Source organism: Equus quagga, chromosome 6 (genome assembly GCF_021613505.1).
Source record: "Equus quagga isolate Etosha38 chromosome 6, UCLA_HA_Equagga_1.0, whole genome shotgun sequence".
Taxonomy (NCBI): Eukaryota; Metazoa; Chordata; class Mammalia; order Perissodactyla; family Equidae; genus Equus; species Equus quagga.
The window spans coordinates 81082216-81108546 of record NC_060272.1 but is presented as its reverse complement, the minus strand read 5'-3'; the positions used below and the strand labels follow the sequence as shown (position 1 = coordinate 81108546).

The following is a 26331-nucleotide window of genomic DNA, read 5'->3' as shown; positions in this document are numbered from 1 at the left end:
ATAATACTACATTTTATATTTGCTGATTTAGTTACCTTTACTAAAGATCTTTATTCCTTCATTCTGCTTGAGTTACTGTCTAGTTACCTTTCATTTCAGCGTAAGTCTTTGACTCTATTTAGCATTTCTTGTAGGGTAGGTCTAGTGGTAATGAATTCCCTCAGCTCTTATTTGGGTATGTCTTTATTTTCTCTTTCATGTTTGGATAATAGTTCTGCTGGGCATAGTATTCTTGTTTGAAAGTTTTTTTCTTTCAGTATTTTCCATTTGTTGTCCACTGCCTTTTGACCTCCATGGTTTATGATGAGAAATTGGTGGAAAATCTTATTGAGGATTCCTTGTACTTGATGAGTAGCTTCTCTTTTGCTGCTCTCAAGATTCTCTCTGTCTTTTAAGTTTGATTATAATGTGTTCTGTTGTGTCTTTCTCTTAGTTTATTCTGTTTGTAGTTTGTTTTGTTTCTTAGCTTTGTAGATTTGTGTCCATTATCAAATTTGTAGATTTATGTCCTTTATCAAATTTGTGAAGTTTTCAGCCATTGTTTCTTCAAATAATCTTACTATCTTATTCTCTCTGTTCTTCTGGGACTCTCATAATGTACATGTTGGCCTGTGTGATCTGTCCCACAGGTCTCTTAGGCTTTGTTCACTTTTCTTGATTCATCTTTTTTGGTTTTGCTCCTCAGACTCCATAATTTCACTTTTGGCCTTGTTACTGCTAGTTGTGGTGAGAGTCTTGACTCTCTCTACTAGTTCTCATCTTAAGGGGCTAGGTGGGTTAGGGTACCTTGTAACTTCCTAATGGGGTAGAAGTTCAGGTTCCCTATTTGTCCTTTTCTGACATTACCTTGGCTGGGTTGCTGGGGTGGGGCACTTTGTTGCAACCAGGCCAAGATAGAAGACTAGGCTCTCCACTTGGCCTTTTCTGGTGTAGGTGGGGTTAGTGCCACCTTTTTTTCTGTAGTGTTTGCATGAGGTAGAGGGGCTATTGGCTAAAAGTTTTGTGTCTTCCCAGGCTATCATTACAATTGTGTTTCTCTTAGAGGTGTGTCATTTCTCTTGCTGTTTCAAGATTTTTTTCTTTGTTTTTATTTTTATTCAAAATTTAATTGTATTATTTTATTCAATTTTTTTCAGAAATTTGCCTGTGATATTATACTGTGATTCTTTCAGTTTATTCTCTTTAGAATTGCTCAGTTTCTTCTGTCTGTAGGTTTGTCGTTTGCTTAATTTACAGTGTTTTCAGATACTTCTTTGAGTACTTTTCCAGCCGTGTGTAGGTTTGTCCTTTGCTTGATTTGCAATGTTTTCAGATATTTCTTTGAGTACTTTTTCAGCTGTGTTCTCTTTATCCTTTACCTCTGGGACTCTAATGAAAGTTACATCTTTTGCTGGAGTCCTGCAGATCCCTGAGCCTCTCCAAGTGTGTTTTCTTTCTGTTCAGATTGGGTAATTTCTATTTTCTCATTCACTTATTCTTTCCTTTGTCTTCTTCATTCTGCTCTTGGTCCTACCATTGGGATTTTTGTTGTGGTTCTTACTATTTTTTACTAATACTTAATTTTTTAGAATAGTTTCAGTGTTACAGAAAAATTGAGCTGATAGTACAGAGTTCTCATGTTATAACCCCTCTTATCCTCCCCCTTTTTTTTCTGAGGAAGATTAGCCCTGAGCTAGCATCTGCTAATCCTCCTCTTTTTTCTGAGGAAGACTGGCCCTGAGCTAACATCTGTGCCCATCTTCCTCTCCTTTATATGTGGGACACCTGCCACAGCATGGCTTGCCACGCGGTGCTGTGTCCGCACCTGGGATCCGAACTGGCAAACCCCGGGCCGCCAGAGTGGAACGTGTGCATTTAACTGCTGCGCCACCAGGCCGGCCCTCTTGTTTCCCCTTGAATTGACACCTTAAATTAGTATAATACATGTGTTACAATTAATGAATTGATATTGATATATTATTATTGTGTAAAGTCCAGTTTATTTGGATTTCCTTAACTTTTATGTTATGTCCCTTTTCTGTTCCTGTTTCCCATCTAGGATACAATATTATATTCAGTAATCATGTTACCTTAGGCTCCTCTTGCTTGTGACGTTTTCTCAAACTTTTCTTACTTTTGATGATTTTGACAGTTTTTGGGAGTCGGGTGTATTGTAAGACGTCCCTGTATTGGAACTTCTCTGATGTTTTTTTCATCATTAGACAGATTGGGGCTATGGGCTTTTAAGAGGAAGATCACAGAGGTGTTTGCCTTTCACACTTTTGCCATTTTCATCACATAACAAGGGTACATCTGTCAACATGATTTATAACTGTTGAAGTTGATTACCTTGTTGAAGTAGTCTATGTCAAGATTCTGCACTGCGGGGGCTGGCCCTGTGGCCGAGTGGTTAAGTTCGCACGCTCCGCTTCAGCGGCCCAGGGTTTCACCGGTTCGGATCCTGGGCGCGGACATGGCCCCGCTCATCAGCCTATGTTGAGGTGGCATCCCATATGCCACAACTAGAAGGACCTACAACTAAAAGTATACAACTATCTACTGGGGGGATTCGGGGAGAAAAAAAAAAAAGATAGGCAAGTTGTTAGCTCAGGTGCCAATCTTAAAAAAAATTAAAAAAAAAAAAGATTCTCCATTGTGAAGTTAACACTGTCCCCCTCCCCCTTGTTTCCATGTTGTACTCTTTGGGATGAAGTCACTCTTTCCTTTAAGGGTGGAGTATATAGATACTTGGAATTCTTCTGCATAGAAGATTTGTCTCTTCTACACTTACTGATTTATTCAGTTCTTTATTAATAGCTGTATGGACTCATGGATATTTATTTTATACTTTGGGTTATAATTCAGTACTTGTTTATTTTGTTGCTGAAAATTTTCTGGCTTTGGCCATTGGGAGCATTTTCACTTGGCTCCTGTGTTCTTTTGACATATCTCATTCATTGATTTTTAAAAAAAATTTCTGTTACTGGTTTTTCCAGTCCCAGACTTTCCATTTGGTTCTTCTTTATATCTTCTATTTCTTTGGTGAGGACTTAGCTTTTCATTGTTAAGTGTGTTTTTATTCCTTGCTGAGACGTTTTTATTATGGCTGCTTTAAAAATCTTTGTCAGATGGTTCTAACATCTTTAGACATTTGGTATTAGCATCGTTGATTGTCTCTTCCATTTAAATTGTTGTTTTCCTGGTTTTTGGTAGGATAAGTGATTTTTTTCATTGAAGCCTGGACATTTTGGGTATTATGTTTTGATAGTCTGAATCTTATTTAAATTTTTTTTAGCTGGCTTTATTTGGCACTGCCCTGACAGGGGAAGGAAGGCTCGACTTCATTATTGCTAGGTGGATTTAGAAGTCCAGGCTCTCCACTTGGCCTCTCTTGACACTCATGAGTTGGGGAAGAGCTCCTTGTTAATGCTTGGTGAGTGTAGGCGTTCCAGCTCCAGTCTAGGCTTTGGCTGATTCCACCCTGACTGGGAGCAGGAAGGGAGTATCTCCTTACTGTACTCCACATAGCCTCCACCAACACCAAATGATCCCGCTCTAGTGGATATAGAAAATAATCTTTGTACTATGATTAGATAAAATAAAAGTTATTTTAAAACAGTGTTTCATGTTTCATTCTTTAAAATATTGCTTTATATGTTTTATAATTCACATACTGTGTGTTCATAATTTATAAGTAAATAAATGAGAAATCATGCGTACATTGGTACTGATAAAGGGACTGGAGGCCACTACACAAGATGCTGTAGTGAATGTCTTCTTTTCCTGTAGTGTGGGAACTAAAATTGTATGGTGATCTTTTCTTGACTTTGCCCTCCCCTTCTCTTTTGTTCTTTCTTTCTAACATTTAACTTGGCTGCCATTATTGTTTATCTACGTTCCCATTGCTTAATTAGTTTCTGGAGTATACTGATACAGCTAATTAATAATCTAGATCCTGGCAGTGGAGACTGTATAATGCTTAACACTTGTCTTTCAGTATTGTCCGTTTTCATGTGTAGTATTTTGACTTTCTTGGAAAGCAGGACGCTTTCTGCAAGGAGTAAGGATGTAAATTCGTATGTGCTGGGAGCTATTATATGCAGATGATGAAAATTGTAACTGTGTAACCTCCAAATCGCTTAATTTACAGGACTTTGAGATATCATTATAAGTATTGTTAATAGACTTTAATGAGATCTTAGAATATATTGTCATCTAAGAGAAATGAGATTTTTTGCAAGGTCTCCTTAGAGGTGAGTCAAATCTAAGGGTCTATTTTTAATTCTTTATTCCATTATACTATTGTTTTATCATTGTGATTTTTTTTCTATACGCTAATTAAAATTATTTGTTAATTTTTCTGTAAGTTGGGCAATGGCATTGGGAATAGGATAGATAAGCATTGTTAAAAGTTTGGAATGAGTTTATAAGTCACAAAACAAGTAATTAAGAATCAACTTTTACAGATTGCTTATTTACCTTTCAATTTAACAGACATTCTTTTCATATGGTTTTTTAAATATGTTTTTATAAAGTCTTTTAAAATCTTCTTTTAGGTAGGTAGCCATCCAGGCTTCCTGAAGGAGGTTCGAGATCACATGCAGGACTCTTTCTTAATGCAGCCTGAGGTAAGCAGGAATGTAGCTGGGTCAAGGCCCCGTCAATTTCATGCACTGTTACTGTCTTTATTATGCCTCTGAAAAATCATAAATTTTCAAGTATATTGAAATTTATGAACTTAAAATGTGCCAGATGATGGTTTTCTCACTTTATCTCTAAGACATAGACAAACTTTTATTTCACTAAATTTTACATGTGCTTTCTTGTGATATGCTCATTTCCTTTTGGGTATTGATGTTCTTAAAAAGTTATTTTCAGATATAACTTTTTCATGCACAGTACCTTGTCCACAGTAAGCATTTAATTATAGGATATAAAAGTCCTTCTCTTTTGTGCCTACCTGAAAGATAAAAACCTTTTCAAAAAAATTTCAAAATCTTTATTTTTGTTAATCTAGATGAATAAATTAGTACGTGAATAATAAATGTATACAATTAGGAATAATTGTAACAAAATAAGGAATTTTATGTTAATATCTGTCTGATTAATCTGAATACCTGATTCAGATATTGTCCAGTAATGTCCCTTATAGCAAATGGAAAAATATTTCTTCATGCCTCGGATCCAATCCAGGATCATAAGCCATTATTCCTTTAAAAATCTTTGGCTTTTTTCCCCCCTTCTTTTCTGAGACGCCAATTCCAGATCTGTTAGACTTCCTGCTATTGTCCCATGGTCACTGTGCTTCTATTATTTGTTGAGGTATTTTTTAGTCTTTTTTTCCTTCTTTATTTTGGAAAGTTTCTCCTGTTGTATCTTTAATCTTACTAATCTTTTCTAATCTATTATACTATTAGTTCCATGCAGTGTCTTTTTCATCTCAGATCTTGTATTTGTCATTTCTAAAAGTTCCATCTGGGTCTTTTTTATATCTTCTATTCCTTGCCTCATTATGTTCATATTTTTTTCTACTAATTTCTTTAATATATCAGCATATTTATTTTAGCTATTTTAACATCTTTGCCTACTGTTTTCCTATCTGTCATTTCTAGATCTGTTTCCACAGGTTGATTTTTTTACTATATAATGAGTTATATCATGTTTTGTGCAATGTTTAAAAGCCATTGTTTCATATCTTTTGTCTAATTTTCTGTTTGGTAAAGGTGAGAGGTTAAATCTAGTCTCTTACTTGTGGCTGGGAGTGAGTGTCTTATCTGCTTCAATCTGAAACACTTCCCCTGTCTTTGTCTTTAGTGACCTTGACATTTTTGAATACTATAGGACACTTGGGAGAGTGCTCCTCATTTTGGATTTGTCTGGTATTTTCTCAAGATTAGATTGAACTAATGCCTTTTTTTGGCGTGAATACCTCATAAATGATACTGTTTCCTTCTGGCAGGAGACACGTGATGTTTGTTTGTCCTGTGTGTGACTGACTGTGTGTTACCTTGGTTCACTTGGGTAAGGAGGTGCTTGTCAGACTTCTCCAGGGACCACTTGCTATTTTTCCTTCTGTATTTATTAAGTTTTTTGGGGTGATATATTTGATACTATGTAAATATCCTGTTGCTCAGCATACTTTTCACCCACTATTTTTAGCATCTATTGTCAATTAGAAAAATTTTCAAAATTACAAAAATAGTATATATATGTTGAAAGAAAAATTGTAAACTGTACCGTAGTGAAGAAAAGGAAAACATGATGATGTGTATATTTTTTAGACCTTTTTTTCTCTGTACAAACATCTTGCAACAAGTAATTTCAGGATTTTATTGAATAAATGGAGTATAAGTTTTATTGAGTTTATCTCTTAGTCTTCACTTAGTATAAACATTAGTACAACACCATGTCATTGTTGAAATTTTATCATCACTACCTCTAATCAGAGTTCTTCACTATTTTTATGCTTTGGACTCCCTTGGTAATATGGCTAGACTAATTCTCAGAATGTTATTAAATGCATAAAATAAAATATCTGTGATTATAAATAGAACTTATTAGAATTATATCAAAATACAGTTATCAAAATGTTTTTTAAATTCTTGAAATGTAACATATATACTTTATTAATGCATTAAGTAATAATATATAGTGGTTAATGACTATAATTCTTTTGAAGCAATGTTGAACAGGTTAATGACTATAATTCTTTTGAAGCAGTGTTGAACACAAATGATACATTGAGCTAACCACCAATACAATATGAAAAGCTGGGGATTTTTGTTTATTTTCTTAAATTTTTTTAACCTTTTTTTTTTTTTTAAGGAAGATTGGCCCTGAGCCGACATCTGTTGCCAATCTTCCTCTTTTCTCCCCTTTTTCTCTCCGAAGCCCCAGCACATAGTTGTATATCCTGGTTGTCGGTCATTCTAGTTCTTTTACGTAGGATGCTGCCTCAACATGGCTTAATGAGCGGTGGGTAGGTCCATGCCCAGAATCCCGACTGGGGAACCCGGACTGTCAACACAGAGCACGTGAAGTTAACTACTTGGCCACGGGCTAGCCCTGGATTTTTATTTGTGACATGGTCACAGGTTCTGCTGAAAGTAATGTGGTTTGTTGCCTCCAATTAGAATGAAAGAGAATGCAACATTTCATTTAAATGTTAATGAATATAAAGATATTTTTTTCCATGCAGTGTAATGGACGCAAGTTTAACTTGTATTTGAATATGGCTAGGAAGTAGGCTCTGTGCAGACTGTATCTTCGTACCCATTTTCTAGATTAGATTTGCAGCAACAAGTATATCGAGCCTGTATGTCTTGATCACATTCCCATGTGGTTTACTCACTTGGTCAAAATGTACTGAATGAAATTAATTACTCACGTGTAAAAGGAAAAATTAGGGGGAAGTTTTAAAATCAATGTTATGGTTAATTTTGATATTCACCTGGAATTGGTTAAAATAAAAAGTAAGGTACTGTTTTTCAGTGAGTAGACTGAAAATGAGTCAATTTGCCGTAAATTCGTCATTGTATTTACCTTTTACCTTACCAGTATCTTGTTTCAGTCAGTTTTTGTGTGTTGTTTTTCACTGAATTCGTAAGTAAGTTTGTTTTTTCCCCATGCCTGAATGGGGAATATATTAATTGTGTATTTGTTCCATTTAATTTCATTTCTTTAGATTACTCAGTGCATGTTTATAGGATGCATAAAATTTAACTATGATTATTTTGATTGCTTACATATGAAGCAGAGAAAACGTGGCATGAATGTATATTTCTCTTTTTGCTAATGTTCTTCCATTAAATGGGTCCTTTTGCTTTTGAAGTAGTAGTAGCTATGAAAGTGGCTTTAAAATATTTTCCGTATTAATGATTCTATCTTTCTGATAGTACTTTCTCATTCTCTTCAGATAAAAGTATTTGTCAATGTGGACCAGTTGCTTAGCTCCTTGTTTACTTGACTCAATTCAACTGGTCTACTTTTTATTGGTACGTCTTACAGCTTACTAATTAATTACTTAACCATTCTGCCAATAAAATCATTGTCAACTTGAAGGATGTTTCTAATAAGTTAAAGAAAAATCTAATCCAAGATTAGATTAGATGGTTGGACTTCACTTATATTGGTAAAAGAATACTTTATAGGTGCTCCTACATGGAGGTCTCATGTAAATCTACTGGGAACTGCTTTATTTTTCTTTCTGTAATCCTGCAATACAGTGGCAGGTGTCCTAATAATTTTAGTGTTCCTAATTTGTACTGTGGCGCCAGATTTTAACATTGTTTTATCTTCCATTATTTTATTGATGTGTTTTCTTTGATCCTTTTCCCAATGTAAAAATTTAAATTACTGTATAGTTCTCAGGAAAACATGTTGTCATTCCAAACAAAAAAACCAGAGCATTCTCCTCTATTGTCCTTGTAACATTGGGAGGGTCCTAATTGGACTTAATATTTTTACAGTTATTCTTAGTTGTTCCTTGTTACCATTCTTTTGCTGTTGATTAAGAGCCTATCAGAGATTGAAGAATGAGTTGATTTCCACTTTGAAAAGTAAAAGTTAGGGCTTCCTTTAAGTGATATTTGAGTAAATGAGGAATAGACAGCATGGGTTATTTTTTATGGTACCAGAATGAATATAACATACATTCTTGGTACATAAATAGCTATATTTTCTCACACCTATTTTATTTGTTGTATGCTGAGAAAGTTTTTTTCTTTTTCTTTTTTTGATCTTTATGTTAATGTTTATTGTTTTTATCTTCAATTTATTACCTTTATTTTCTAAAATGCTGTGGCACTTCTGAAATTTATCCATGCAGTTTGCCCATTTTATGTTTTTTTTAGCTTGATTGTCATCTTCCGTGACATCCATTATTCATCTATCTATGGAACATTTTGAGGCTTCTTATATCATATCGTACTAGATGCTCTTGGGTATGAAGTTGAGTAAAATAATCTTAACGTCAGGTGGAAAGATGGATACAGATATTTTTGACATGATATGTGGTATTTGATGTAACTGATTATGACAGTTTTGTAATGACTCAGAAGAGAGATCAAATACAAGTTGCACTTAAAGGCTTGCCTTTCCTTGTTTGATTTCTAATTGTGACTGTCAAGTTAATTTTTTAATACAAACACGTCAGTTGATCTGAATTGTATTTTTTGTAAGACTGCGTTTTCGTGACATTGCTTTTGTCTCATAATTTTCAAAGTATACCTCGTTTGGTTTTACCTTCATATACAGTCATGCGTCGCTTAACAACAGGGATACATGCTGAGAAATGTGTCATTAGGTGACCATAGAGTGCACTTACGCAAACCTAGATGGTTGAGCCCACTACACGCCTCGGCTCTATGGTACTGATCTTATGAGACCACTGTCACATGTGTGATCTGTTTTTGATTGCAATGTGATGCAGCACGTGACTATTTTATTTTGTTTCTTTGAATTATTGGCAAATATTCACCCTTAGCAGAAAGATTGACTGTATTATTATCTGTTGACTAATTATTAACTGTAATTAATAGCCAAAAATCATTTTGAATGAGGTGTTTTTTTTTTTTACTTAAGTTGAAAAAAATGTATATTTTATTGTGGTTGAATGAGGTTTTAAAAATAGTTGATAGATGGTAAAACAGTTTTATGGGAAGTTCCAAAAGTGCTTGTAACAACAGCAGCTCAATGGAAAAAGTACTTAACATCTTCAAATTATTCCTTTAAAAAGTCTGTAGTCATTTGATTATGAAGCCTTACGTTTTGTAGGTCCATTTAATTTCTTCTGTCAAATGACAGGGAAATATGTCATTGTAAACTGAAAACTCTGTACCTTTCTTTGATTTTCAGTTTTTACTTGCCTATTTGTAGGGATCTGTTAAACTAAATTAGTAGAGAAAAACACTATTTTTGAAGGAGACCTAGCTGAGATCATTACTTTTGTTTGAACCTAAGTTAGCTGCATTGGAGTTAACTATTTGCATACAGATGAAGACTTCTGACCCACTAAACCTGATGAGAGATGAACAGAATTGTTTTGCAGAGAGAGCAAGTGTAATGAAAAATACAGTAATTTTTTTTCTGGTTAAACTGTGTCTTTCTTAATTATCTTTTTATGTTTCCAATTTTAGAAATATGGAAAACTGACCACTTGTACTGGCTGCCGAACACAGTGCAGGTTTTTTGATATGACTCAGTGTATAGGTCCTAATGGATACATGGAGCCATATTGTTCAACTGCTTGCATGAACAGTCACAAGACAAAATATGCAAAATCACAAAGTAAGTTTCAGGTATTTGGAAGTTAAAAAACTTTAATAACATGACTAATTTCTTAACTACTCTTCTCCTTTAACTTTGTTTTTATGCTTGTTTTTAACCGCATAAATTGTTTATTATTATACTAAACTTTCTTACTGCAGACTTTCAATAGTTTTGATTATTCCATATTTCTTTTAATTTTTCAGGTATTCATGAAGTTCTCACCATGTCTCTGTTCTTAGCTAAAATTGTTTTTCCATCCAAATGTTATCTAAAACTGAGATTTGTTTTCATGTCTCTGTATGTTCTAGAGACCTAATAGTAGACTCTCATGACAGTCTTTTTTCAGGTATAAATAATCTTGGAAATTAATAAAAGAGTAGTTTACAGAAGCTTCCATTAAACTATTCTCAGAAGTCAATTTTTTTTTGTTTTTTTTTTAAACTTTTATTGCTTTATAAGGAAATCAGATATGTACCTTTTCTCTCCTAGGTTTGGGAATTATTTGCCATTTCTGTAAACGAAACTCTTTACCTCAATATCAAGCCACAATGCCTGATGGAAAACTGTATAACTTTTGCAATTCCAATTGTGTGGCTAAATTTCAGGTTTGTTATTTACTTTGCATAACCCCCACCCCCAATAAACTACACATAGAAAATAAACAGTGTAGTATGCTTTATGTTTATTTAATGTTCTAATTTTTCCATAGTTTGTTGAGGGTCAAATTAGAGAGTGGAGAGAGTCACAGTAAAGATAGCTGCACCAGCTCTCGACTTAGCACTGAAAATCTAATTGACTTTTTAAGTGTTACTTATGATACAGACTTTAAAGAAAAATGTTTTAGTATAATTAAGCTCAGTGCCTATGTAGTATTTTCTTAGTAGATGGTTTGAATAACATGTGACTCTTAAGGGGAATTCTGTTTTATGATACACGGATGAAGGGTGTAGGTATGTTTAGCCTGTAAGTGATAAGCATAAATGTTTTCCTTGTATATTAGAAATATGCTGTGTAACAGGGGAATGGACTTGGACGTAGGCCGTAATTTAATACAAGATCAGTTTCAGGGAGACATTTTCTTTTTGGTAAACGTAAAGAGCTTTCTGACATAGTTCTTCAGAGTCGAAGTATGGTTAGTCTCAGAAGATAGTATTACTGGAAGTATTCAAACATAAGCCAGTTGACCACTAGGAAGGAATAGTTTAGAGGAGATTCAGCATTTGTTAAGTGGTATGAGTAGGTTTACCTGTTTTGTGTGAAAATTTCAGGGTGTTACTCAAAGTTTTAAACCCGTGCGTAAAGCCATGCTTCCGTGAGTTAATTCATCCAAGAATTCTACTGTGTTGCAGGCACTGTGCTCTATGTTAATTTATTTAACTAAGCAGTCTCTTAAGTATGTTGCAATCGTTACTAGAGCAGTTATTAGCATTTAAATTGAGATGCTTTTGATTTCAGCCAGATGAATGTTGTTTCTGTTAATAGTTATATCCTCTGAGCTTAGGTGATAAACCACATTCAAGACTAAACTTTTATTTTGAAAGTTGGGATCATGGCCATTGATAGATCTTTAGAGTGGTAAATATTCCTTTTGATTCGCTGGCTTTTGTTAAGCTAGAAATTAAAGAATAAGGATTAATTAGATGAGGGAAGGGCAGTGTCTTTGGCATGCTACTTGTCAGATTTTAGCTTCCTTTATTCCTTTTTGATGTTGGGTAAACTGAAATGTTAATTGAAAATGTTTTAACTACTTTTTTCATTTAATTGAAACTTTTATGATCTGTGATTTGATGAGACCATTCGTATATGTACATTGTGTATTTTAGAGAAAGGATTTAGAATCATTTCTGAGGAATGCATCCAGATAAACCTGGAGGCAGCCTCATCACTCTGTAACTCGGTGTTAAAGTAATACAAAGTTGACAAATAGAAAAGCAGCATTGTTTCCCTTTATCTTACAGCAAACCATAGATATTGAACTTTGTCTTCATTAGATGTTTTTTCATTTCAAAGTAAGATAATATGATAGTATTTCATTTGTTTTGAAAGAATAATTAACTTTAATGGACTAAAATTTTAGAAACTCTAAGGGTAATGTTGCTGGTTTTTGTTTCAAAAATTTATTCACCTGTGGGGCTGGCCAAGTGGCGTAGTGGTAAAGTTCATGCGCTCCTCTTCAGTGGCCTGAGGTTCGTGGGTTCGGATCCTGGGCACAGACCTGGCTCTGCTTGTCAGGCTATGCTGTGGCAGCACCCCACATAAAGAAGAGGAAGATTGGCACAAATGTTAACTCAGGGCCAATCTTCCTCACAAAAAACCCAAAAAAGAAAATGGTAATTAAATATCAGTGTACACACCACTCAGGTTGGAAATTATAACAAAACTTTTAAGCCCATGTATGCTCTTATGTTTTTCTATTCTGTAAATTGTTTTAACTTTTAAAAATGTAATAAAACTAAAATAAATTCCTGATATCGATACCAGTCTGCAAATCTTTTTCTTCCTAACTTTGTCTAAGAAATGATAAGGGGCCGGCCTTGTGCCCAGTGGTTAAGTGCGCGCACTCCACTTCCGTGGCCCAGGGTTTTGCTGGTTTGGATCCTGGGCGCAGACGTGGCGCCACTCACCAGGCCATGCTGAGGTGGCGTCCCACATAGCAGAACTAGAAGAACCTACCACTAGAATATACAACTATGTACTGGGGGGCTTTGGGGAGAAGAAGGGAAAGAAAAAGATTGGCAACGATGTTAGCTCAGGGCCAATCTTTACCAAAAAAAAAAAGAGAAATGATCAGTTTTTAAAAAGTGATGTAGGCTGTTTTTGCTGATGGACTTGAAATGAAAATGGTGGTAAGTGGGACGAATCATTGGTAAATGAGCTGTTGGAGAGGGAACTAGGAACTAGGTTTTTAAAAACATTCATTTACTAGTTCAGAACTTGGTTAACTAACATCACTATTGTTTGTTTACATTTTCTTAAAGAGAAAAAATTATAATTGAACTGTATGATTTTTCTTCCTTTTTCATATAATTTTATTTTAAATAAATAGCAGTAATCCTGTGGTAGAAAATGAATTTCAATTTCGTATAACTTAGTGTCCTAGTATAATTTTTAAAGATAAAATTAAAAATGTAATTTTATGTGTTGAGGAAATATTTAAGCAAAATGCATACTATTTTCTGGACATAGTTGGTATTTGACAATAGTCACAAATAAAAATTCTAAAATCCGGGGGCTGGCCCCGTGGCCGAGTGGTTAAGTTCGCACGGTCCGCTGCAGGCGGCCCAGTGTTTCGTTGGTTCGAATCCTGGGCGTGGACATGGCACTGCTCATCAAACCACGCTGAGGCAGCATCCCACATGCCACAACTAGAAGGACCCACAACGAAGAATATACAACTATGTACTGGGGGGCTTTGGGGAGAAAAAGGAAAAAAATAAAATCTTTAAAAAAAAAAAATTCTAAAATCCATATTGAACAAGGTATGTTTTGTTCTTTATTTTAGGCTCTAAGTATGCAGTCTTCTCCAAATGGCCAGTTTGTAGCCCCAAGTGATATTCAGTTGAAGTGCAACTATTGCAAAAATTCCTTTTGTTCAAAGCCAGAAATCCTGGAATGGGAGGCAAGTCATATTTTGTTATGTATATTCTCTAGTGCTAAAATAAAAGTCTAGTAAAATTACTGTGCATTTCCATTTGAGAATCTATTTCTTAGTTGATAAGGATTAGTCTTTTTTAGTTTTGTGATGATTGGATTATTTACTTTATGTGTGTTTCTTTTTAGGTCAAACAAAAAATTATTGAAGTCCTATTCACTATATAGTGAATATATAGTTCATAATAGTGTTCATAACAGTGAATACTATTATGTGTTCATAGTAGGGTTCATAATAGTGTAAAGAATGTCACTTTGTTTAGCTACGTATCTGGAGTATCTGTACAATATTTTTCACATTTTCCCCCATCCTTATAAGTATTGTCTGTTAACTATATCTTGTATTGCCTACTACCTGTAAAAATTAGAATTTGTTAGTCATCTACCATGTTGTCATGTAACATTTTATAATTATGTTTTAATGAAAGAACCCTAATGTAAATTTATTTTTTTCTCCGCACTCTTGACTTCACTAGTTTATTAATTTACTTTGCCATATCTTTTTGAAAACTCTGATCATTAATTTTTGTTTCTATGAGTGGGCAATAATGGATGGATGGACAAAGTGGCCCTGGTTGAACGTTTCTTTCTTGAGCAATGTTCATCTTTAGCCACTCTTTATTTCATCTTTTTCGAGGGCATAGAGTATATAATAAAATGGTATACAAGAGGGAGTACTAACAACAGACTGCTGTTGAGCCAAAACTTATTAGTGGCTGTTAGCAAGTCACTCAGTATCTGAGTGTTAGGTGAAAGGTGATACCCAGAACTGAACTACACAATTTCTAAAGTACTTTGGAAATCTGAAATTTCATTATTTTAACACTTTAGTCCCTAGAAATTTTTTTAGTTTGTTATTTTTGTTTGGTGCTGTCTCAATAATTTAAACCAATTATTCTTTGAGAGTGTCTTTGGCACCTAGTGATGATTTTTAGTGACTAATACCCTCTTTAAATCATGGCAGGAAGAATGTTGAAGGCCCAATAAGAGAGAATGGGGGAATGAGGAAAGAAACCCATAAGCTAGGACGTAGAAGTATATCATGTAGGAAAGGAAGATCCCACATAAACTGAATTTTGATAATAACTAGATGAAAGTGAGGTCCTTTCGGCCATCTCCATGTTAGCCCTACTCCACTTTTGTAGTCTCCTTGGTGTGTTGCTTTTATTTACAGGGAGTTTAAGTGTTGGAAGGAGTTAAGAAACACTTCAGACTGAATGATAGTTGAGCCTGTTCCCCAGGGGACTGAAAATTCAAGGGCCTCCTGCTTCTCATTCCATGGTTGGCAGTTGTGGTTTCTTTGTTGCTGTTTTCCTCTTAGAAGGTATAGGTCCATGATGGGGCAGCTTTCCATGATGATTGCCTTACTGCTTGAGTTCCTTCCTAGATTCTTTCACCTTTCTTATCTCTGTCTTCACGTATTTTTGCTAAGTGTTGGGTAGATGATTTAGACCTAGTCTACATCCTTCATCCTCCGTCATAATGGAGGGGGAAAGCTGCCACCCTGAAAGTGTTAACTTGTTCCTGTTTGGCTGGATATCTGAAAAATAGCTCTGGCTATTGTGGGTTTGGGGCCACGAGAAATAACTAAATAATTACTAACCTTGCTCTATTCAAGGGAACCAACTCCTTCTTAAGCTGCTAATAGCAGCACACTGTGTGATGGCCCCAAATCGAATACTTGACCCCTAATTGGTCTGTTACTATTAAGCAGTGATAGGAATGTGATTGAACCTACTTGACTACATTCAAGAAAGAATATTTCTTTTTGAAGACATTATTAATATCATAATTCTCATCTTTTTGTAGCATACCCATGTTGTATCTTCCATTGTTTTCTTCCTATTTTTACAGTTGTTAGCAACACCAGACTGCCATCTTGTTTAGTGGTAGTTTTTCACAAGTAATTTTAGGGTAGTTAATGGTATTGAATTTTGTGGAGCTGTCTCTAAATATAGCAGTGAATTAGTTACACCAGGTGTCTGTGGCCTATAGGAAATGTATCCCTAAAGATTATAACATTAAGTAGCTAAATGATTTAACTTTGTTTTCGTAAACGTGGCTTGTTTATTTCTTAAACTTGTTCTTGAGGTGGTTGTCATATACTTACCAAGGTTCCCATTGTGCATTTAGAACAAAGTGCATCAATTCTGCAGCAAAACTTGTTCAGATGACTATAAGAAGTTGCATTGCATAGTTACATATTGCGAATACTGTCAAGAGGAGAAGACTCTTCATGAAACAGTAAATTTCTCTGGCGTTAAGAGACCTTTCTGTAGTGAAGGCAAGTGTATATACACTGTTGTTCATAACTTTTATTAATATTTAATGTTAATTTTTTGCCAAAATATATAACTACATATGTCTAGAGTAGCTTTACAATTTAGCATACCTGAACAAAAAATTGAGTTCACTTTGTTACAGACTTGTTTTGTTATTTTATATATATTTGTAGACCTCTGGACCTCACGGTGTTTTATCTCTAAAAATTTGGTAACCTATTTTTCCATTACAAGGAAGTTTTGAGGATAAAATAAGAGCATTATCATACCACGTCATTTCTAAACTTATAAATTGTGATCTGAAAGTTGATTTTCCAAGTGGATTAGAATTGTATTCCATTGGATCCATTTTCTTGCCCAGCTTACTGCCTAGCCTACAAAGGTTTTCAATATACCAGAAAGAAAATCACATGTGGCATCACTGCTTACATAATAAGTAAATACTTACAGGGACTAAGTGTTGACACTGGCTTTTGTAGTAGTACATTCAAGAATTCTCTTTCCTCTCATTTATACTTGTGCTGCTCTGGTGTCAGACAGCAAATTATAGAAATGAACTCCAGTTCTCATTCTAATTCTCCACAGATAGGAAGCCAGGGTTGTAGGTATGGGCTTTGGGCTCTTGTTATTATTACTTTTCCCCAAATATCACATTCTTGGTCTAAGCTGGCTTTCACTTTCTTTTCTTTCTTTCTTTCTTTTTATTGGCCCCAGGCACTGAACTCCCAGCTTTCCTATCTGCTATCCTCATCTATGGTTTTCCAGTTAGTTTTGGGGTTTTTTTTCCCCCTAGATCTCCTTTTTTAATGGATTTCTACTGCTAGTTAGGGGCAAGAAAAAGGTTGGAAAAACCTAAATGCCCGCAATAGGGAATGACAGCATATCAAGAGTATCAGTCCTTTCAACTACTGCCTCTGTTTATATATCATACATTTCACATATAAGGTTATATATGTAAGAGGGTACTGCTTATAAAGCAAGGCATCGCATAGGTTTAATTGGTACATTTCACCTGGAATGAAAAGTAACCCTGTTTACTGTTAACATCACTGCTATAATGAAAAATGACATAACGTTTCCTTGAAAAGATTGATTCTGCATTGATTTAACTCTTTACGCCTGAATTTTTGTGCAGTGACACTCCTGGTGATTCATAAGTCTGAACGTATTGGTGTTGATGGCTAACATACATATCAATGATCTGTACCATTTGGGTTACATGGATTTTACTAAAATGAATAGACAAGTAGCAGCACATAGATAATTGACATTTAAGAACATAATTTTCAGTTGGAAGGACTTATAACTTTAAATGGGCAATAAAAGGTTAAAAAGGATGTGTGTCTTTTTCCTGTTTAATAATGTATTTTGTGCTTTCTCTAACTGCACCTAGTTCTCTGCTGGAAGCTGTCAGAAATAAAACATATAATACCCGGTACTGCTATCAAAATCTAGTTAGAAAGAGAAAGCTAATAAAGGTAAAATATTAAAAATGTTTTTAAATGTAGTTCAGGGTAAAAGAGAAGAAGTCATAAGACATTACATAAAGACTTACCAAATAAATTATATAGAAAACAGTTGCAATTTGAGTTCACAGATAGGAAAGATCATTTAAAATTAAGTTGATGAGGGCAGAGATTGTGGAGGAGGTGTAATTTGAGTTCATTATTAAAGGATGGGTAGAATTTCAGTAGAGACGTGAATGGAAGGTCATTTGTATGTGACACAGCATGAGTAAAAGTATGGAAGGTTATGTAATTTGTATAGAGTCTATAGGGAATAAATAAGATTGATATGTAAACACATTTAAAATAATGCATTTATGTAGTAGGTAAAAGAAATATTTTATTAAAGGAATAGAATAACAAAGCGTTTTCTCTGGACAAGCCAATAAACCAGTTTTACTTCCCTGAAGGTCCATGTAGGGTGACAGAGACAGGTAAGGCTAGAAAAATTCAGCTAAATGCCTACTTAGCTGAATACTTCATGCTTATCAACAGTCTACATTTCTCTAAAATGCCTATTTGTGGTGTGTTTACTCTATGATACTTAAGCAAGGTTATTTTTAAATAGAGCACAGTTCTGAGACATTACTAGATTTGAATGTCTTAGAGCATTGATTATTTGAACCCACGTGGTATCTAGTATAGTATCCCATGTTCTGTTCCAATTTTTACACATTGGTGTTGATCACAGTAGATTTCACAGTTTTGATCAGGAGAGAAAGGACTTTATATGTGAATTTATAGATGCTTTCTAGAGCTAGTGATCTATTTGACCTATAAGCTCTTTCTCACCTCAAAAAGTGTTTTTTATTTTAATATTAAAAACTTGTATTTTTCAGGCTGCAAACTATTGTACAAACAAGATTTTGCAAGACGTTTAGGATTGAGATGTGTTACTTGTAACTATTGCTCTCAACTGTGTAAGAAGGGAGCAACTAAAGAACTTGATGGTGTCGTGAGAGATTTCTGTAGTGAAGACTGCTGTAAAAAATTTCAGGATTGGTACTACAAGGCAAGTGACTCAAAATTTTTATTATAGCAGCTACTTGAACGAGTCTTTAAAAAAATGTAGTAGTTATTACCATTACGAATACAGTAGGTTATTTATTTTAAAAATGTACACACATTAGGCCTAGCCCAGATTATACAATTCATTAAAATTCTTGTCATTTCAATTTGTTCTTTATAACTTGTAGTATTTTTACTTGTTTTATATCTCAGATATTACCCCAAATTAGGATGCATCTGTATTTTCAGCAGTGTTGTTTAACAAAATGAATTATTTCTCTAAAATTTGTTGTCTTTATTTCACTAAATAGAAATATTTTTGATGACTACTTTATCAGTGTTAAACATTAGCAGGTAATTGTTTTGGATACTTAGGATATATTTTTAAACACTTGTTCTTTGTCTTTTTAATGGTGGATCTTTTGAGAGCTTCAAACTGAAACGACACGATATGGATAAATACAGACCAAAAACATTTAATTTGAAACTGTAGATAAGCGCGCACGTGTGTCTGTGTATTATTAAAATCTACTTGTAAAAGAGTTAAGATAAATGAACCTTCTGGTTCATTGCCTTGGTTTCTTTCTAGATAAGAAAATGATTGTAAATTTGGGCTTTGCTTAGTCAGATACTACCCAAGAAAAAGTTCTTAGTTCCTCTGTCCAAAACGTGGAAAACCATCTCAATCCTAAAGCTTTATTATGGATGCAGTTCTAAAGCATGTGAATACAGATGTCATCATAACTTCAAAACTGAAATACTGCTAAATAAACAAACAGTAAAATGGTTGAAATATGTAGAATATTTAGTTCACTTAATGAAAGTGATCAGTGTTAATGGTACTATGTACTTAGGAGAGTTCCAGGAATTCTTGGTGTAGTTCTTGAATATCTACAGTTCCGCACGGTAACTTGTTTTTTTTTTAAAAAGAAGAAAGATACTTTCCAAATTGTCAGAGGTTGTTGTGGCTAAGAGTTTTGGTGGACTTTTAAGTTTTACTGTTGCTTCTAACTAATTTGAGCCTTAGAATTAAGGTTCAAATTTTAGAAACACACAGGACAAACACGCTAATACCCTCTATGGATTCCTTTTAGTCTAAACCAATGTCTTGTTCTTTTATAGACAGCAGTTTTGAGAAATCACTCAGAAAATGTTACTTTAATGACTTTAAATATACCGTTTTAGTTTAGCACACACAAATACACCTTCTCCACCATTTAGGTGGTTTTATTTTTGGAAATTTGTTTTGGATTAATCTAGAAACAGTTGTTATTTAGTGGCTACAAATGTGAAAATTCCATTTTGTTATTATCTTTTACCCTCTTCATGATTTATTTTATTGTTTGAGACAGAAGTTCTTAACCCTGTGATAATGACCGTTTCCCTGTAATTATTTTGCTATACAGATTCCTGCCTAATTGTGTAATTGTGAACCTAAAACTTTAATTTTTTGAAATAGTCTTTCTTGGAAGATTTTGCTTTTTGTTTGTTCATAGCACGTGGAACATATTTCTCTGTTTGGCTTTTTTTTTTTTTTTAATGTTTCTGCTTTCTTTTATATTATAATTAAAATAGAGAAATCTTTTGGTTTCTTTTTTGGAAAGGAAAAAAGTGTTCTTTGTCGAAAGACCACATTACTCTAGATGTTGCCTTTTGTTCCATTTTGCTATTTATCTTAAAGGATAATTGTATCTGATGTTTCTATTCATGCAGTGTTCAATGATGAAATTTCAGTGAGGTGCAGTTTATTTCAGAATATATAAGAATATGTTAAATAACCAGTTATAATTATCTGTTTATGTTTAATGTCAGTATTCTATGCATTAAACACATGTTGATTATTATTCCTTGTCTTATTTTAAACCCAACAAATCTTTGTGTAATATACACAATAGCATTATTACATACTATACTAATCTGAGGAATAAAGGTAAGAAAATTTTCGTCACATGGTAGGAATTTGTAAAGCAAGTAACAATGATGATTTTTTTATGCAATCAATAGGAGTACAGTCTTCAAAATGAAGGAAAGAGTTGCTTCTCCTGATTCATCATTGGCCTCTTTGTGGAGGCAGCCAATCTTATAATCAAAGGATAACTTTGTGCTTTCTACTTGAATCAAACTGTAATTTCTTATACCTCTCATGAGTCCCTTCTATTCACTGCTAGCATCATCTTGAAAATGTGGTAAATTGAGTTCCAACCAAATTATAGTTTTTTGACCTTCTTTCCCCTTCCACTTTTTAAATTTAAGAATACAAAGTTTTAGATTTTATTTTATAAAAAAATGTCCCTTACTAGTCAATCCAGTTTTTATTAGGGCAAGAAAAAAAGTGCCTCATCAAGGAAACTAAAAACAACAGCTAGCCAATTCCAATGTTACTTCACCTTTAGTCATGAGCTTTGCTCCCTATGTGGAGGAGAACCCAGGTGTTTTTACCTTCTCTTCTCTGTGCTTCAGTCTAAGAGACTACCTAGGGTATACATACTTTTTTATTTATGTAAATTTAATTTAAATATTTAGTATTATACTTTTGAAATTACTGCTTCTGTTTCTTTTACTTGGCAAGATGTTTTGAATGATCCATGTTTTCTATGAAATGGTTTTTTTTTCCCTTGATAAAGATTTTATTTTTCCTTTTTCTCCCCAAAGTCCCCTGGTACATAGTTGTATGTTTTTAGTTGTGGGTCCTTCTAGTTGTGGCATGTGGAACGCTGCCTCAGCATGGCCTGATGAGCAGTGCCATGTCCTCGCCCAGGATCTGAACCAGTGAAACCCTGGACCGCCGAAGCCGAGCGCGCGCACTTAACCACTCGGCTACTGGGCCAACCCCTGTGTAATGGTTTAATATAATGGTTTGCTTTGGATTTAAAATAGAGAATTATTAAATACTGTCTCTTCTAAGTTGGGATATAAAATCTGTTGAAAACATGCAACTTTAAAAATTCTGAGAATAAAATTTTGTTTTTCTTCTCCCAGATAACTCTTTAGAAGGAAGTAGATTTTACTTTTTCTCAAAGTAAATGTTTCCAGGCATAATGTGAAACCAGGTGGGAGGACAGTTCTTTTGATTTCTGTAAGTGTAAAATTTTTGGAGAAAAAGGATTTAGTATTGTAATGCAGTAATAGCTAGGTGTTTCATATATAGCGAAGATAATTCAAAAGACCCACTGTTTCCCGAGAAAGTACTAGTACCTCACAGTACTAATACTTCTTACTACAACTAATAAGCTTTTCTTAAACTTACTGCTTCAGATTACAGTTTTTGAACACAGGTTTTGATTTGTTTAGAAACCAGTAGTGAATGGTAGCAGTATTAAATTATTTAATGCAAGTGCCCTGTAATAGTCTAAACAGTATGACTTACGGGCTTTAATCAAATGAATACTTAATGTTTTAGTAAGTCTTAGTTATTAAAGGATAGCTGAATGAAAAATATTATTGGTCCTTTACATTTTTTTCTTTTTTTTGTCTGTAAATTGCTAGAAATATTGATTTTTCTTTTAAGAAAAATTGTTTTTTCCTCATTTTTATTATTTTTTTTCTTATTCTCCTCAAAGCCCCCCAGTACATAGTTATATATTCTAGTTGTGGGTCCTTCTGATTCTGCTATGTGGGACACCGTCTCAGCATGGCCTGATGAGCAGTGCCACGTCCGTGCCCAGGATCAGAACCAGCCAAACCCTGGGCCACCGAAGTGGAGCCCTCGAACTTAACCACTTGCCATGGGGCCAGCCCCAAATTATTTGCTTTTGAAATTAATTTCAGAAAGATAATATCTAACATTCTTGCTTTAAATGTGCTTTTTTGGTAACTGAAGAATTCCTATCACTTAAATACTATGCATAGTACCCAATCACCTACTCTTTTATCACTGCATTCCTTTTTTTTTTTTTTTTTATAATGAATCACTCTGTTATACTCAGACATTGGGACATTATAAAGAATGCCTTTTTAAAATGACTAAAAATCTGCTAATTCATGTATGTTCGTGGTTCCCCCTTGCAAAATTAGATCTGATTGGTGAAATGGGGAACAAGTGGATGGGAAAGTTACAAGGGGGTTTTTGCGTGTGTGTGTGTGTGTGTGTGTGTGTATCAACAAAAAACAGAAGTTGAAACTGTCTAATAATTTAAAGGACTATGTCAGTACAGGCTGAATGACCTTTTGTCAATTATTGAAAAAGAGATTCCTGTATTAGCTGAGAGGTTGGATTAAGGTTTTTGAATTAAGAGTTTAGTGTCTGCCTATTATTTAGATTTGTTTGAATCACTGACTTTTTTTCTTCAAAATAACATACAATTCCCCAATTTTCCACAGTGGCAGGAAAACCTTTTAAACCAGAGACTTAAGTCACACTTCAGTTCTTATGCTGTAGAAATATTAACCTTTCCTAAGAGTTCTCTTTTGTGGTTGGGAGTGGTGTTGGTAAGGAATGATGGTCATTAATGATGTTTTCAAATTATCCGTTCAATACTTTAGTTCAATTCCAGGCACTTTACCAGGAGTTTGCATTAGTGGCTGTAAAAGAAAAAACAATAAAAAAAAGCGATTCACAAACCTCTGAAATTTTGGTTATGGCATTAAACTTGGAATTAATATTGAGTTCTATTATTATCCTTTCATCCTGAAAAAGTATATACATATTTTTGTTCCTATTTGCAAATTGGCATTAATCTTGCTCCCCCTTTTTTTTGGATAGAGAGAAATCATCTACATTATTTTGAATCTCCTGGAAGAAAGGAAAAGTATTATTACTACAAAATCTAAATGTCTTTGATTACAAAATAATGAACTGATTTCATTGTGCCAATTCTTTGGGTGGAATGTGCTTGGTTTTATGCCCTTGGCCTTCTAAATTATTGTTTAAATGTGTAAATTTTACATAGGGACTTTTTCATTGTTGAGTAAAATATGACTTGGTTGATATTAAGTGCTAATATTATTGAAGTCACCACAGAAGATTACCACCAATATAAGATTCAAGCTCACAATTTTTTGAACAAGAGATGTATGTGATATACATATACTTAGAGTCAGCCTAGTCCATGTAGTGATTTGAATATGCTTTATAGAAATTGATTTGGGTTTTATTAATTTGTTATGGTGAGGAATATTGTCACTGAGGTAACATGTGTGCCACTGTTCCTCAATTTTGGATGTGGAACACCATCACAGCTTGGCTTGATAAGTAGTGTGTAGGTCTGTGCTTGGGATCTGAACCTGTGAACCCTGGGCCGCCTAAGCAGAGTGCATGCACTTAACCTCTCTGCCACTGGGCCAGCCCTAGTTTGGGTTTTAGATGTCACATTGAGAAACTTCTTGCAACATTTACTGCTATTAGGATTTGTATTCTCTAGTTATATTAATTCACTGTGTCTTTCCATTGTCTTTGTAACCTGATGTACTAAATAAAGTCCAAGTTTTGACTTGGACTGTCTGCTTTGAGTCCTGTCTTTGCATTTTTAATATTTGGCCTTAGATAAGTCAGGTAACCTATTTGGACCTTAGTTTCTAGTTGTGTCGTGAGGATTATAGAGAGTAGATATACATGCTGGGCTTTTATTTTTCAGATTCTCACTGAATGAGGTAGTTGGGTCACAGCTTCACTTTTGCTCTGTTCTTGCACTGTTTAGGCTCAGTGAGCATGAGGTATAAAAAGGGGAAAAAAAAGTTGAAACCTGGAATGTTTCAGTGGTTATTTTAAAGAACAGATTTTGACTGGTGAAAATTTTACATAGCGACCTTTTTCATTATTGAGTAAAATATGACCTGGTTGATATTAAGTGTTAACATTATTGAGATTACCACGTAATATTACCAGCAATATAAGATTTGAACTCACAGTTTTTTGGAGAAGAGATGTGATATTGGCATCACTTAATAGTCATAATTTATACTACAAATCTTCATTCATTTAACATTTATTCAGCAGGAGAAATACCTGACCTGGAGAAAAAAAAGAGCCTGTGTTCTAACCTTGGGGTATGTTTGTTCTATAAGACCTGTTTACCAACACAATCACTTGTTAACATTCCTGACTAGGAACTTTGACATAGTATTTATTCATTGAACTCCTGTTGAGACATAAAGTGAGAGATTTCAAAACCCACAGTATAAACTTTAGATTATTTAGAGTAATGAGGAAAAGGTACAGCCATGATTAATTATGAACTACAAAATACTTAATATTTATTGCTTTATCAAAAGTTCTAAGTTGTTAGTTAAACCAAAGTGTAACTTAAAAAATTATAGTAATTTATTTCTACTCTAAATCAGAAACGTAATTATCAAAAGAACTATATTTGAAATTAATCATTTATATCTTTTGGTTCACTCATTAAGATGTTAAGAAATAGTGAAAATGGGCAAAATCTAGGGAAAATGGGATCCTGAAACATATAAATTTGTCCCTAGATTATTGATTCATCATCATAAAGTATAACTTTTTATGTATGAATTTTAGTTGGTTTTATTTTGCATATTGGTAGACCAGTTAGGGCTGATTTTGTTTTCCTAGATGTAGATCAAATTTGTTGTCTTAAAATATAATTGTTTTTTAATTAATTAAACATTGAGTGTTTTAAAACATGAACTGGAAGTTCTTGTTATTAAAATTAGTGTATTTATTAAAGCTCTTCAGATTTGTTATATTAAACTGTTGAGAAACAAAAATACTTGGTTAACATCCGTGATTTTCTCATCATAAGAGCTTGCTTCAGAATTATTCGGGTCCTGTACAACTTCTTTAAACTGATTTACTAAACTATCAGTTGAACCTGGGAGATCTGTTCATCATTCAGAGATTTTCAATGTAATATGATTGTAGGAGACTTCTACCAGTATATCATTATGGCCCTCAAAATATTAAAATACCAGTTTGGTCTACCAATGTTCACTTTTTGGTTATCCTATCTGTGTAATGCTGGTCTTGACTTCTGGTAAGTACAGAAAAGAAATTTGACAATTAGGTAAATTGCTACCTTTCTTTTTTGCTTTTATTGTGGATTTTACTGTATGTTTATGATTTATATTGTAATTTTATTTTTTCTTTGTCAGACATTGTTTTATCACATTTGGCAATAATCACTGTTAAACTTAGAAATCTGAAAATGCATGTCTGACTTTTTAAACCTTCTAATTCAAAATGTCTGATCCCTTCCTTTTATTAAGGCTGCAAGGTGTGACTGTTGTAAATCTCAAGGAACTCTTAAAGAGAGAGTGCAGTGGCGTGGGGAAATGAAACATTTCTGTGATCAACATTGCTTATTACGTTTCTACTGTCAGCAAAATGAGCCCAACATGACAACTCAGAAAGGACCTGAAAACTTACATTATGGTATGTAATAATTTAAATAGTAAGTTGAAAAATCTATACAGTAGTCTTTGGTTTCTTAGATCTGAACTGAATTCAAAGTAATGATAATGAATAGGTGATTTTGGAGATAGTTTACTAGCAAGTTCTATAGTTTCTTTGGGTGGGAGTGCCCTGTATGATGTTTCTATAGGTATATTTCTTTTTATTTTATTCTCTTGTAAAAACTTAATGCTAATTGAAGGAATAGAGTCCAGTTGGAGTGGAGAGAACCTAAACAGAGTTATAACAAAAATTTTAAAAAGTTCATTACGTATCCTGT

General features: G+C 33.9%; 1 protein-coding gene across 2 annotated transcripts in view; it reads left to right on the top strand.

Annotated features, from left to right (window-relative positions):
* The window catches only part of ZMYM2 (zinc finger MYM-type containing 2), a 93447-nt gene that overhangs the window by 42776 nt on the left and 24340 nt on the right, over positions 1-26331 (top strand). For both annotated transcript variants that reach the window (XM_046663796.1, XM_046663795.1), the window contains 7 exons: positions 4536-4607; positions 10116-10266; positions 10738-10853; positions 13751-13867; positions 16033-16183; positions 18526-18698; positions 25868-26033. In XM_046663796.1, the coding sequence (XP_046519752.1) occupies positions 4536-4607; positions 10116-10266; positions 10738-10853; positions 13751-13867; positions 16033-16183; positions 18526-18698; positions 25868-26033 (946 nt within the window). The remainder of the gene's footprint in view (positions 1-4535; positions 4608-10115; positions 10267-10737; positions 10854-13750; positions 13868-16032; positions 16184-18525; positions 18699-25867; positions 26034-26331) is intronic.